Source organism: Pistacia vera, unplaced genomic scaffold, assembly GCF_008641045.1.
Source record: "Pistacia vera cultivar Batoury unplaced genomic scaffold, PisVer_v2 Contig323, whole genome shotgun sequence".
Classification (NCBI taxonomy): domain Eukaryota; kingdom Viridiplantae; phylum Streptophyta; class Magnoliopsida; order Sapindales; family Anacardiaceae; genus Pistacia; species Pistacia vera.
The window spans coordinates 327,533-341,234 of record NW_022196139.1 but is presented as its reverse complement, the minus strand read 5'-3'; the positions used below and the strand labels follow the sequence as shown (position 1 = coordinate 341,234).

The following is a 13,702-nucleotide window of genomic DNA, read 5'->3' as shown; positions in this document are numbered from 1 at the left end:
TTCCATATCCAGAATGCTCCACCATTGTCTGACACGTCTCCTTCCTGAACATCGTACTTACACGTGGAACCATGGGAGCTGCTAACAATACTTTCTATAGAAAGCCCAACAAATGCAAATCAACCACAGCTAACACTTTAAGCTTAAGCTAAATCACAATGAGCACAGAATCAGCTAGAATATTCAACTTTTCTCCATCGACCATAATCAAACACTCCTCTATTCTATGTCCAAACCATCATCATCCTCCGGTTTACAGCTTCAAACTGAGGCAAAAGCAGCAGCAATGGAAGAATGGGTGTGTGGCTTTGGGGTCGGATAATAAGGGTGAGATTGATGTGATGAAGGTTGAAGAGGAAGAATGGCTGAAAATAGGAAGGTTAAGAGACAAGTGCAAGGAGAGAAAAGGAATGGAGGAGCTGTTAGAATGCCTAGAAACAGAAGCAATAATGGGAGATGATGAAGGAAAAGAACCAACTGATTATAACCGAAGAGCTCAGATCTTCGATAAGAGTTCTAGAGTTTTTCAGGCTCTTAAGGATCATCAATCTTGAAATTGACACTGTTTGTTACATAGATATTTGCTTCAGTTTCTAATAATAGATATCATTCCTGTGTTTTTATCATACATGTTTGTACATGGGAGCAGTTCAATAAATTTCCCATTATCATTTTACAATTATATGTAAATTCTTCTTAATTTCAATCCTTCCTTCAATAATAATTCTATTATTTATATGCTTGCTTCAAGTTAAGATTTTTATGAGTTGGGTCCCAAATCAAACTCAACCCTTGTTTGTGTTCTGCTTAGTCCCAATCAAACTCATCCCATCTGGTCCTCTGGATCAATAACATTATGTAATATTAGCAAGTGCTTGATCAACTAGATTTTCCTTTATGGAGATGGCACTAGCTCTGATCCAGTATGTTTGCTTTGAACATCAGAATAAAAAAATTACACTTCCACTCTTTGAATAAAGTGAAAATTCTCATGAACACAAAATGTTCCCAGCAATTTCTAACAGAAAGACCTCAACAAAAGGAGATGAGTACATTATTCAAACAAATTGTTTTCATTTTTTTTCTCATAAAAAACCTCACAGACGAAATCAGAAAGCTTCACCATGTTTCTATCCCTACTGTTCTTCAGTTGGCTTCTCCAAAAAGGTCTTTTTCAGCCAATCGAAAGGCTGCAAAAAAAACGTTAAGCTATCAGAAGTTGCAAAAATACAACATGATCACCTATAATAATCTAACATAAACATGCATTCTAATATTATAATTTCATACAACCACATCCTGCAATATATAATTCAAACATGCATTCTCATAATCAATTTCCATACAAACACAACTTTCAAGACAACATTCTATTGTAGAGAAAACATACATTAAGTCAATAGAGGTAACCAAAAAAACAGCAGGATCAACAGCAGTATTTAACTTAAACATGCAATCTAATATCAATTTTCATACAAACACAAATTTCAAGCCATTAGCCAACCAATCACCTTAAGAAAGAAAATTATGAAAGTATGAATAAATCAAGCACAATAAGGATACATTTAAGTTATTAACTAGTAATAGTAGTATTACCACCAAGATGCAACTAAATTTCTGTGAAGATAACCAACTAAATGAACATACTAATTTCTCATCATCCAACAAACCATCACCATGATTTTTTTTGTTTTCTCTTTAACAAAAGAAAACGAATACATATCCGTTGACACTAATAACAATAGCATATCGAGCTTAGATCTTAATTATCAATTTTTACCAGATTATGTGGAACAGGTACATCTATTTTCATCCCACAACATTTCAAAATTCATTCCAAAATTTAACACTACAAAAATTTGGATTACATACAGTAGTATTTAAATTGCAAGTACCATATATTTCAATTTTTCAATCAAACCCATATATAAGATATCAAATTTCAAACAAAACCTAGACAAAAATTCAAATTTCAAACAGAACGTTGTTTCGAGTAAAAGAGAAAGAGAAAAGTAAGATTTTGTACTTGGACGAGCCAAATTGCGGTGGTGGTGGCAGCGACACCCCATAAGGCGGCGGCCTGGATGTCTGCCGGTTGAGGACGAAGCCTTGGCCTTAGGAACTTGAACATGGCAGATTCGCCGGCCATTTTGTAACCCTAATCGACTTTAATGAACCAGATCTTTGTTTCTTCCTCGGATGTTATTGTCAATATCAATCACCCAGAAATAGTTTATTTTATATTAAAATTCCTATTCGTTTTACACCGTTAGATTGTTTCTATATGAACGGTGGAGACTAAACATTAGCTTAGTTCCCAATTCAGTAATTTTTAATCTTAAATTAAATAATTAAAAGTAATTAATAAATTAGTTTTTCTTATATTCGTTTCAAATTAAATTTATTAAACAGTTTATTAAGTTTGTAAACCGGTTTAGTTTGAAGTATTCAATATCAATAATACAAAGGTAAACAATCTCCAATATGACTACATTTTTGTCTCTCATCGAGAAAGAACACATACACACCAACTGCCAAAAAGAAAAACAAACAACAAAACTTGTGTTTCTTTTGGATTACATCCTCTCAACTAAGCTAAACTGAACTTGAAATCTGGGAAAAGTTCTTATTTACAGTATTGGTCTTTGATGTTGGTCGTTGACCCTTGTCAGGACCACCGATAATGCCCCAACTCTCGAATTGTCTTTTCCTTGCTCTTGCTCTTTCTTTCTCCTCTTCAGATTTTGACGAGTAACAATGTGGACAGGTAACTCCATACTCCCACTCAGGGGCTTCCATGTCAGCATCGCTTACCGGTTGTTTGCATCCATAGCAAAGCTTGAAAGTTCCTTGTTCCAATCCATGTTCAACAGACACTCGCTTGTCAAACACAAAGCACTCACCCTCCCAGAGGCTCTTGGTCTTCGGGACTTCCTCAAGGTATTTCAGAATCCCTCCTTCCAAATGATACACCTGATAAATTCACCATTATCACTTGTCAAATACCATAATAAGATATTTCACAAAGTAGCTTTATTGGAATTAATGAGAGTCCAAAAAGAGATACCTCTTTGAAACCTTTGCTTAGGAGAAAACTGGAAGCCTTCTCACATCGAATTCCTCCTGTGCAGTACATTGCAACCCGCTTTGGCATTTTCTTTTTTGGACTCTCCAATTCTTTATTGGTGATTTCATTTGAATCCTTCATCCCTAACTCTGACTGATTGCCAGCAGTTNCCTCATTGAAACCTCTGCTTAGGAGAAAACTGGAAGCCTTCTCACATCGAATTCCTCCTGTGCAGTACATTGCAACCCGCTTTGGCATTTTCTTTTTTGGACTCTCCAATTCTTTATTGGTGATTTCATTTGAATCCTTCATCCCTAACTCTGACTGATTGCCAGCAGTTTTCTCAAGTTGGAACTGATCATCCACCCAAGATGGAAACTCACGAAATGCTGTAGTAAATGGATCGACTGCTCCTTTAAACTTTCCAATTCTAGTTTCATAGTTATTGCGCACATCAATCACCACCTAAAAACATATTTTACTTATAAGACTTAAATACATGTAACTTTAAAAATAAGGAATGGTCTACAAAAGCAGCACCTACTCCTTGCATGTTTCATCAAGGACTATGCCAACTTACAGCATGTATTATTAGTCCAATCTCTTCACATGTAATAATGTAAAGTGAATGCCCAGAATTTATGCAATCACTTAGCTTGTAATAGATTGACAATTCTAGATTTTCTTTTGACAGCAAATTTCTTAACTGAGCTAAATATAGGTACCTGCTCCAGCCACAATCAAGATGGAGTTAAGGAATTCAACAGGCACTTTCTATGAAAGGAAACAAAAGTAGATATTTTGCGTACTTCTTAGGCTCTTAGTAACAACTTAAAAAATAGATTAAAAAAATCACAAAAGAGCATTTGGTTACCGTATCGGGATCACTAATCAAAGTATTCCACTCTCTAGGCTTCACATACTTCCCAACCTTTTCAATAGGTGATACAGCCGGCATTCCAAGAGTAACAATCTACATTAACAGACGCAAGTAACAAATAAGAAAACCTCACAAGAAGTTTTGATAGATTTGCTTCCTCTGACAAAGGTAATCACTTTAAATTTAGACAAAGAATACCCCATGACAAAGGCTTACTAAGCAATACCTCTTTCTTCAACTTGACCCTCACATGATCCCACCGAAAGGGAGCATCTTCCCCAGCTGCCAGAGGAGAACCGCTGCTGTGCCCATGATGTATAGCCTCCTCCTCAGGACTGACAGGAGACTCTATTTGTCTTAGCCCCTTCAAACGTTCATCACTTTGAATGAATGTAAGAACTTTTTCCACAGACTCTTGCGTCCCACATATGCTGCCATTGATCCCTTCTGGTGCAAGAATGATACCACCTGAAACACGCTGAGGAGGATCAGCTTGGTAAGGCATCTCCAACATGTGAAATTTACTGAACAATACTTAGCAGAGCTTCAGTTCAAGCTAATTCTGCTAGATAAAAACAGTTACTTTCAAATTTCTTCAATGGCAAACTTCAAATTGAACAATGCCTAAACTAACCACATGTTGACAATTTATGTACCAAAAGGTGAAAGAATATAAGTACCCATGCAAATTACAATTGCCCTAGCTTACAAAAGCAACCAAAATCTAAAAAAATAAAAAAATAAAAATCTGAAACAAACAACACAAAAATGATCAAAGTTACTTCATTTACACTGTTTCCACTAGTATACCTATAACATTATGTAATTAGAGACGTAAATAACAAGTCTTGCATTCAAAAGATAATAATTTCAGTACAAATAAAAATAAATTAATAAGAGAGACAAGTACCAGTTCCTGACAAAGCTCCTTCAATGGCTTCCGCCACTCAGCATGGTCGGGGAAATCCGCAAACTTGTAGAAGGAGACAACCACAAGCGGATTGGGGTCATCCAACTCAGGTTGTGGGTTTGTTAATTGGGATTGGTATACAATGGGGATGGGCTCAGAAGAACTAGTGAAGCAGCCGGTGGAAAGTGTAATGGATTGAGAGATTCTATTGGAATTTGAGAAAAGGTTAGACATTTGGGGGTTTTGTGAGGTGGGTTTCATGGTTTTAGGTAATTTAAGATTAGGGTTTGGGTGAGAAATGGAAGATGATAACATCCTCAGGACTAGTAATGGAGGTGACCTACACCTAATCATACAGGCAGAACCGCGCATTCGCAAATGCCCTGTGCTACTTGTAGTGTTACAAATACTAATAGGGAGAACGACATTTTCCCACCCAGGGTTTGGCGAAACGACATTCTCCCACCCGCCAAGTTTTAAAACGACACTTTTCCCCCCCTTGTTAAATTTAAACGTTAATTTTAACAGTAAAAAAGGTATTTTTGTCGGTTCACACTTCACACAATATATATATATATATATATATACTCTGTTAATTAATAAATCTGTAAATATAATAAATAAATTAATATCATATGTTGATATTATGATTAAAAATTAAACTTAAATCTTTCATACAGTAAAATTTTATATAATTCTTCTATATACCGAAATCTTCCTTATAAAAAGATTATACATGATTCTTCTGTTAGATCAAATTTGTTTTTCATAATTCTTCAATACAACCAAGAAATTACTTCACATAAACCTTCCATACAATCCAGATTTTGCTTAACAGAATTGCTCTAAAAAACTAGAATTTAGTTTGGGTGAGAAAATTTGTCAAATAGGTGGTGGGTGAGTTGCCTGTGGGAAGGTTGTAAATGATGGGCACTCGTCGATGACTAAGTAGTTACACACAACATCAATCAAATAAAGTAGAGGGAGAGAATTGGAACAGAGAATGAAAAAGAGCAAAGGATTCTGCCTTCACAAATTTTCAACCCTAAATTTTGTTCACATACATCTTCCAAACAACCTAGAATTTGCTTTACAGAAATATTCACTTCTAATTCCATCAAAAATTCCTCCACCTTAACTCTATGAACATAAATTCATAATAAACAAAACAAAAGAAAAAGAAGATACAAAATCAAACCCAAAAAATCCATGAAAGTAAATTTTTGACATTGCCTGTGTGACATAAATTCTAGAGCAAGGTTGCCAACATTAGCGGCTGGGTCGTGAGTAATTGTGGTGGGCTTTTTGGAGGGGAGAGGGAGGTTGCCACCCAAGGCCCTTTTATTTGACAAAGAAAAAAAATTTGGGCAAGAAAAATAGAAAGCATAGTCTTGCAAGTTGCTGACTTCGAATTAAATCTAGAGAGAACCAAAAAGGAGAAGTTAGCTGGGAAGAAGCACAGACTTTCTAAGCAAGAGGTAAATATAAACAAGCTAGAGGAGGTTTCGAAAAAGGAAAGCCAACAAAAAGGTAAGGAACACCGAAACGTGGTTGAGACTTGCCAGTTAGCTAAAGAAGAAACAAATATGACACCGTTGGTGGTGCTACTTTTGGCTTGCCATGAACAAGAGGGAGTGGTGGCGTTGGTTAGGCAGTGGGTGAGAGATGTTTTTTGCATAAAGATAATAGTGAATTGAGTTTTTAAAAGAAAAAAGATTTAGATTTTTTTTTTTAATTATAGCAAATTTTATAAAATTATAAACTCAAATAATAAGGATATTATAGTATTTTTGTAATTTTATCTTGTTAGATAACATATTTCATTAACGGATCTTAACGATGGGTGGGAAAGTGTCATTTTGAAACTTGATGGGTGGGAAAGTGTCGTTTCACCAAACCTTGGGTGGGAAAAAGTAGTTCTCCCATACTAATACTATATTGAATTTTGGTTTTAATTACCATTTTTTTTTCTTTTGGAGTTTATAATTTATCATTTTAATAAATGAATTAATAATATTATAGATGCAAATCCCACATATAATTGCAAAATATTCCTGCGCTTGTGCACTTATCCACAGGATCCCCAATTCGCTTTAACCATTTAGGCTAATCCACATAGAACTGGGCAAAAAGTTCGGGCAAAGGGCCCGGGCCCAAGGACCAGTCCTTGGGAGGATTGGTCCCTATAAAACAAGTCCCAAGACCGGCCTGGGCCCTAGGGAGGGGTGATTGAGCCCAGGCCCTTCTCTAAGCCTGAGCATGGGACCAATCCCAAGCTAGGTTCGGTTAATTTTAAAATACCCCTTACAAATAACCAAAACCTCTCTAAAATACATAATAAATTTAGGGGTTGAAAATAATTTTTCAAAAAAAAAAAAAAAAATATTATAAATTAAAACCATTTATTTTTTTATTAAGTAGTTAATTAAAAATTTATAAATCACCCCCTGATAAATCACAAAAACCCCCTTACATAAATATTATTACCCCAAAATATATAAAAAATTATGAGGTTAAATGGGTATTTATCAAGCCTGCATAGGACCGATCTTATCCAGGCCAAGCCTGGGCCTGGGACCGATGACCCGTTGTTTTAGAATACTCTCCCTTAGATGAGAATTTTGAACACTTAAGTAGCAATAATCTATGAAAAATGCTTCTAGAATTAGAAATTTTACAAGAATTTTAGACGGTGGATAGAAACAATCCCAGGGAGGATCCAAAATAGTCCACGTCAACAAACCCGGCAAGACATTGACTGAAAATAGGAAAAACATATTTATATAAAAGAATTGTCACTTGCAAACAGTGGTTAAGTAGATAGCTTCCAAATGAGGCAATATGCAATAAATCTATTTACATAATAATATAGTAAAGCAACATGCTCAAATGGTGGATTAGATTAATGTAATTACAAACAAAGTTGCATTATTATATGGTTCAAAGGGTTCATTGAATCTGGCGGTCTGAGACACTCTTACACATGGCATATTTGTTTTTTATGTTTCTCTCATTGGTGAATATTTAGTTTAATGACATCATTTATCTCTTGACTTTGAATATTTGTCCCCAAGTTGTGCCACTTAATAATATCTTTAAAACACCAACCGTAGAATTTTCCACCAAAGTTGAAGAGTATTATGAATTTTGGTTTTTCAATATTCTAGAAAATAGCCTTATTCATTCACAAATAAATCCCACATCTTTTATTTTATAAGGAGTAAAGCACAGTTACTCATCAAAGGTTTGGCGAATATCTAAAGTTCTAACATGTGGTTTTAAATTTCAAACGTTAAATCTCGGTGATCAGATTTGGCCGCCGAGGAGAAGAGAAAAAGAGAAAGATCTTGGTGGCCAGATCTGGCTATCGAGTGGCCTGGTTGTGTTATTGAAATAAATTTGAAAGGAAGATAGTTATTTTGCTAATTCTATTAATTTGAGGATTAGAAAGTAATTGACTCATTATTCTATCAAAAGTAGAACAAGAATAATGCATGATTCATATTGAAAGAAAGAATTAATTTGATTAAAAAAATGTAAACCAGATAAGAATGAAAGAGAAAGGGTTTAGATTATAACATCAGCTTTGCATCACAAACCAAACGTCACCATTGCTCTTGTAAGCATGTTTCTTTATTCAATCCCTCCTTCCTTACATCTTCCTCTTCTTTTCTTCTCTCTTTCCTCTTCTCCTTTATCGTCAATAAAGCTCTTTTTATTAATTGATCCCTCTCCACTACTTTTCTAATATATATCCATTACTCCTCCATTATGCAAGCAATCAAGTAACTCACGTTTTAACTACTTCATTTTCTGTTGCTTGATTAAGTAATACACTCTTAACATTACCTTTTAGCCATTCTTACTATGGCTGCTCTTTGCTCCTACCGGAATAAGTTGATACAAGAGCTTCTTCAAGGCCAGAAGTTTGCAAACGAGCTTCGGCTTCTTCTTCATGATGAACACAAACCCTTTCAACAACAACAACAACATGGGTTGGTTTCATCTCATCAACAGGAGCTTGCTGTTAAGATCTTGAGATCTTTCACTGAGTCTCTCTCTGCACTCAGTTCTGGTACTACTTCTGAGCTTCTTGTTTCTGATGATCGTGATTATCACCAGCTGCAGCTGCTTCCGCCTACTAATTCTTCCAATGGTTCACCTTGTACGGATGACCGGCGATTGGAAGATTCCGGCGAGAGTCAAAAACGGCCGGCTTTTTCCAATAAGGACAGGAGAGGTTGTTACAAGAGAAAGTAAGTTTATTGATGATTTGATAATAGACTAGTGTTTAATTTGTAGTAACTGTTTGAATGTTGACTAATATTTTTCACTACTACTGGTTAAATTAATAGTTCTTTCATGATTAGCACCACTTACAATACCTTGCAAGTGCCAATATTCAATAAGATTAATGAATAAATTAGTCCATAGTTTGACAGTAGAAAGTAAATTCTTGCAGGAAGAATTTAGATACATGGAGAATGGTGTCTTCCACCGTAGAAGATGCTCATGCTTGGAGGAAATATGGGCAAAAGGAGATCCTCAATGCTAAGCACCCAAGGTATATTCAAGTTTTATACAGAAAGTTAATAATTAACTAATAAAAATTGTATTTTGAAGATCATGAGTGACCCCCCAATTTTGATTAATGCAGGAGTTACTATAGGTGCACACATAAGTATGACCAAGGTTGCAGAGCAACAAAACAAGTCCAAAGAATGGAAGATAATCCAGAAATGTTTGAGATAACATACATAGGCAACCATACTTGCAAAGATTTATTCACTGCTCCAAAAATCATCACAGATTCTGATCATCCTTGGGGAACAACTGGTTCTCATATTGTCAGGTCATTGAATAGTTATACCCCAACAAAAATAAAGCAAGAATGTAAGGAAGAGACAACACAAAGTGATGATATATCTGAAAACTTATCATCTTTGGATTCAGTTGTGTGGGATGATCTAGTTCCTTTTGAATCATCTGATCCTGCTGCTGCTGCAGTTTCTACTGTGTATTCATGTAATAAGATGCCTTCCAATAGCTTTGACATAGATTTAGACAGAGAGTTTCATTTTGATGAGAGTGAGTTCCTTCTTAATTAGCTAGCTATTTGAGTTCCTTCTATGTATATGTACATTAGTTTTTGTGAAATAAGTAGAGCCACCATTTTCAGTTCTTTAGTTTTGGCATCAAAATTTCCTCTTTAATGATTCATGCCAATTGCCACACACATTAATTTCCAAATCTACTTGTGGAAAATTTGTTAAGGAGATTAGACAGGTTGTTAATTTGACCATATAAAGGTTTGTTGCGTGTGGGATTTGGCTAAGCCACTGCTCCTTTAACCTTAAAATGTGATAAGGAAACTGTGTTTTTTACCACCCCCCCCAAGCAATATGCATATATACTTGGATTAGAATCTTGAATTCATAGATTTTGATCAGTGGCATGTAATTTTGGGCGGGGCAGTAACTAGAATTGTTTACAGTATGTCATTATCTAATTGGATATGCTTCTGGTGGGAAAATCTGTGGGGTTGACATGAAGGGGATTAGACAATTTAAGACAGGTGGCTAATTTGACTCCAACGTTACCATACATGTAAAGTCTCCAAGTCTTGTAATCAAGCACCATAAAATAGTTTTTGGAAATTAGTTTTCAGCTTCCTCAATCTCCATGATTTTGAGGTAGATTTATTGATCTAAGATAAATACAATTGGCCGTGTTTGATAGAGTATTTAGAACAGTATTTTTTTTTTTAAAGTTGAGTTAGATTGTTATTATGAGAATATGATTTGAATTTGAAAATATGTTTCATAAATTTTTTGAAAACATTTTCTGTAAATATTTAGATTATTTTTTAATTCCCTATATTTGTTAATTTAGCTAAACACCCCCTATAATAAAAATTTTAAAATTAACAAAAACACTTTCATCCACCCATTAAATGTCAGCAGCTAGTCACCACTGTCGGATGGTGGTCGAAAGTCATCGAAATGATGTATGACCGATTGGATTTGGTCGGTAGTAGGGTCAAAGGAAATCTTTAAAGCATATGCATTTTGATGGAATGTCATGTCCATGTGTGGTTAAGCCCAAAAAAATACAGTAAACATGTGATTAAGTTGAATGATAATAAATGAAGTGATATATGGTAGAATAAACTCCTGTTATCTCGGCGTCATTTCTATGCAAGTTGGATCAATCAATCACTGCCATCACTGTCTAGAACAAGAGACAAAGATCGACCCAGTGTAAGGGGCAAAGTGCAGCTAGCATAGACACCGTCTTTGAAGGGTAAAGTGAAGTTCCAGGAACAACGTATCTGGAATTTTAACGCAACTGTTCTTACTCCCACCAGTCCACAATCATCAACCTTCATCTTTGGCCATTGAAATTTTATCCCCGATATTTCTTTCTTNAACGGGTTGATGCTTTGTGATCGTCACCCAATTAGTTATTAGAAACGGGTTGATGCTTTGTGATCGTCACTCGAAAGTCATGAGGAACGGGTAGGTGCTTTGTGGTCTCCACCCGATAGTTACGAAAACCAGGTAGGTGCTTCGTGATCCCCACTCGGTAGTCACTAAGAGTGGGTTGGTGCTGTGTGAACTCCACCTGACAGTCATGAAGAGTGAGATGGTGCTATGTGAACGCCATCCGGCAGTACCTCCGATAAGATGAGGCCATGACGTTTAGTAGAAAACAACAGAAAGTGTAAGGAAAGAATTAAGAGAAATACATACGGGGATAGACAGATAGAGGGTTTACTTACTGAGCATTATTTTGTGCTCACCCCATTATTTTCCTTTGTGGATGCAGGATCTAGGTGATGATGCAGTCGGAGGGGCGTCAGCAAGCGAGGAGCAATAGCTATACTGTTTCCCCTATTTTTTCGTCTTTTTAAATGGCATTTTGTAAATAATGCTCTTTGTGTATAAAAGACTTATTACATATAATAAAAAGAAAAGTTTTGGGCCCATTTTCTATTATTATTATGCATGCATTGTACTAGTTTACATCAGTTGTTACAAGGAGGTAAATATAAACAAGCTGGAGGAGGTTCCGAAAAAGGAGAGCCAATAGAAAGGTTAGGAACACCGAAACGTGGTTGAGACTTGCCAATTAACTAAAGAAGAAACAAATACGACACCGTTGGTGGCGTTAATTTTGGCTTGCCATGAACAAGAGGGAGTGGTGGAATCGGTTAGGCGGTGGGTGCGAGATTCTTTTGCATACAATAATGCTATGCTTACTCACGAGTTTATTAACTGCCTTAATACTACCTTTGTTAAAATTACATATGGTATCCGTACTATACATATAGTACCCGTACTATGCGTTATATTTACAAAGGATAATAAAATGGTTAGTAAGATCGTGAGTAAGCATAACATTACTCTTTTGCATAAAGATGATAGTGAATTGAGTTTTTAAAAGAAAAAAGATTTAGAATTTTTTTTTTTTAATTGTAGGAAATTTTATAAAATTATAAACTCAAATAATAAAGATATTATAGTAATTTTGTAATTTTATCTTTAAAAAAAAAAATGCTTCTAGAATTAGAAATTTTACAAGAATTTTAGACAGTGGATAGAAACAATCCCAGGGAGGACCCAAAATAGTCCACGTCAACAAACCCAGCAAGACATTGACTGAAAATAGGGAAACATATTATAATAATATTTATATAAAAGAATTGTCACTTGCAAACAGTGGTTAAGTAGATAGCTTCCAAATGGTGCAATATGCAATAAATCTATTTACATAATAATTTTGTGGTCTCAATATAGTAAAGGAACATGCTCAAATGGTGGATTAGATTAAGGTAATTGCAAACATAGTTGCATTAGTATATGGTTGAAAGGGTTCATTGAATGTGGCGGTCACGTGGCACAATTATGTGTATTTGTTTTTTATGTTCTCTCATTGGTGAATATTTAGTTTAATGACATCCTTTCCCTCTTGACTTTGAATATTTGTCCCCAAGTTGTGCCACTTAATAATATCTTAAAACACTAACCGTAGAATTTTCCACCAAAGTTGAAGAGTATTATGAATTTTGGTTTTTCAATATTCTAGAAAATAGCCTTATTCAGTCACAAATAAATCCTTTTATTTGTCGTGGGATATTATGAAATCCCACATCTTTTATTTTATAAGGAGTAAAAGACATTTACTCACCAAAGGTTTGGCCAATATCTAAAGTTCTCACTTGTGGTTTTAAATTTCAAACGTTCAATCTCGACGAAGAGGAAAAGAGATAGAGACAAAGAAGATCTTGGTGGCCAAATCTGGCTATCGAGTGGAAGGTTGAAGAAGAGAGTGTTATTGAAATAAATTTGAAAAGAAGATAGTTGTTTTGCTAATTCTATTAATTTGAGGATTAGAAAGTAATTTACTCATTATTACAATAAGGGGTAAAAAGGGTATTTAACTAGTCAAAGCAAATATACCTTAATCAAAGTTTTTAAATTGGGTGGGAATTTGCAATTTATGAAACCATGGGTGGAATCTTGTAGATTCGTCGAACCTGGGTGGGTAAATGTTCTTTAAAAAGTGTCAAAAACCGTATCAAAAGTAGAACAAGAGTAATAAATAATAATGCATGATTCAAAGAATTAATTTGATTAAAAAAATGTACCGGATAAGAATGAAAGAAAAAGGGTTTAGAATATAACATCAGCTTTGCATCACAAACCAAACGTCACCATTGCTCTCGTAAGCATGTTTCTTTATTCAATGCCTCCTTCCTTACATCTTCCTCGTCTTTTCTTCTCTCTTTCCTCTTCTTCTTTATCGTCAATAAAGCTCTTTTTATTAATTGATCCCTCTCCAC

General features: G+C 35.1%; 3 protein-coding genes and 1 long non-coding RNA gene across 5 annotated transcripts; 2 read left to right on the top strand and 2 right to left on the bottom strand.

The window, feature by feature from the left end:
* The first annotated feature begins 113 nt into the window (after positions 1-113).
* LOC116137316 lies at positions 114-736 on the top strand. The gene has a single exon (XM_031422999.1). It carries the CDS (start codon positions 159-161, stop codon positions 552-554), a length of 396 nt encoding a protein of 131 aa, XP_031278859.1. The 5' UTR covers positions 114-158; the 3' UTR covers positions 555-736.
* A 211-nt stretch (positions 737-947) lies between these two features.
* On the bottom strand, positions 948-2,230 carry LOC116137318. Its single transcript, XR_004129172.1, has 2 exons — positions 2,027-2,230; positions 948-1,190 (listed from the first exon to the last, which is right to left on the bottom strand). It is a non-coding gene; the product is annotated as an uncharacterized LOC116137318 (long non-coding RNA).
* A 284-nt stretch (positions 2,231-2,514) lies between these two features.
* On the bottom strand, positions 2,515-5,220 carry LOC116137381 (rhodanese-like domain-containing protein 7). 2 transcript variants are annotated; one of them, XM_031423062.1, is made up of 6 exons: positions 4,858-5,220; positions 4,174-4,425; positions 3,942-4,040; positions 3,340-3,532; positions 3,068-3,216; positions 2,515-2,973 (listed from the first exon to the last, which is right to left on the bottom strand). In XM_031423062.1, the coding sequence occupies exons 1-6, from the start codon at positions 5,209-5,211 to the stop codon at positions 2,596-2,598; spliced, it is 1,425 nt and encodes a 474-aa protein (XP_031278922.1). In that variant the 5' UTR covers positions 5,212-5,220; the 3' UTR covers positions 2,515-2,595. The 2 variants fall into 2 exon arrangements, with proteins under 2 accessions (XP_031278922.1, XP_031278921.1); XM_031423061.1 differs by lacking the exon at positions 3,068-3,216 and having other exon boundaries at positions 2,515-2,975; positions 3,241-3,532.
* Positions 5,221-8,595: 3,375 nt separating this feature from the next.
* On the top strand, positions 8,596-10,043 carry LOC116137373 (WRKY DNA-binding transcription factor 70-like). The gene is made up of 3 exons (XM_031423056.1): positions 8,596-9,113; positions 9,320-9,421; positions 9,515-10,043. The coding sequence occupies exons 1-3, from the start codon at positions 8,725-8,727 to the stop codon at positions 9,963-9,965; spliced, it is 942 nt and encodes a 313-aa protein (XP_031278916.1). The 5' UTR covers positions 8,596-8,724; the 3' UTR covers positions 9,966-10,043.
* The last annotated feature ends 3,659 nt before the right edge of the window (positions 10,044-13,702 follow it).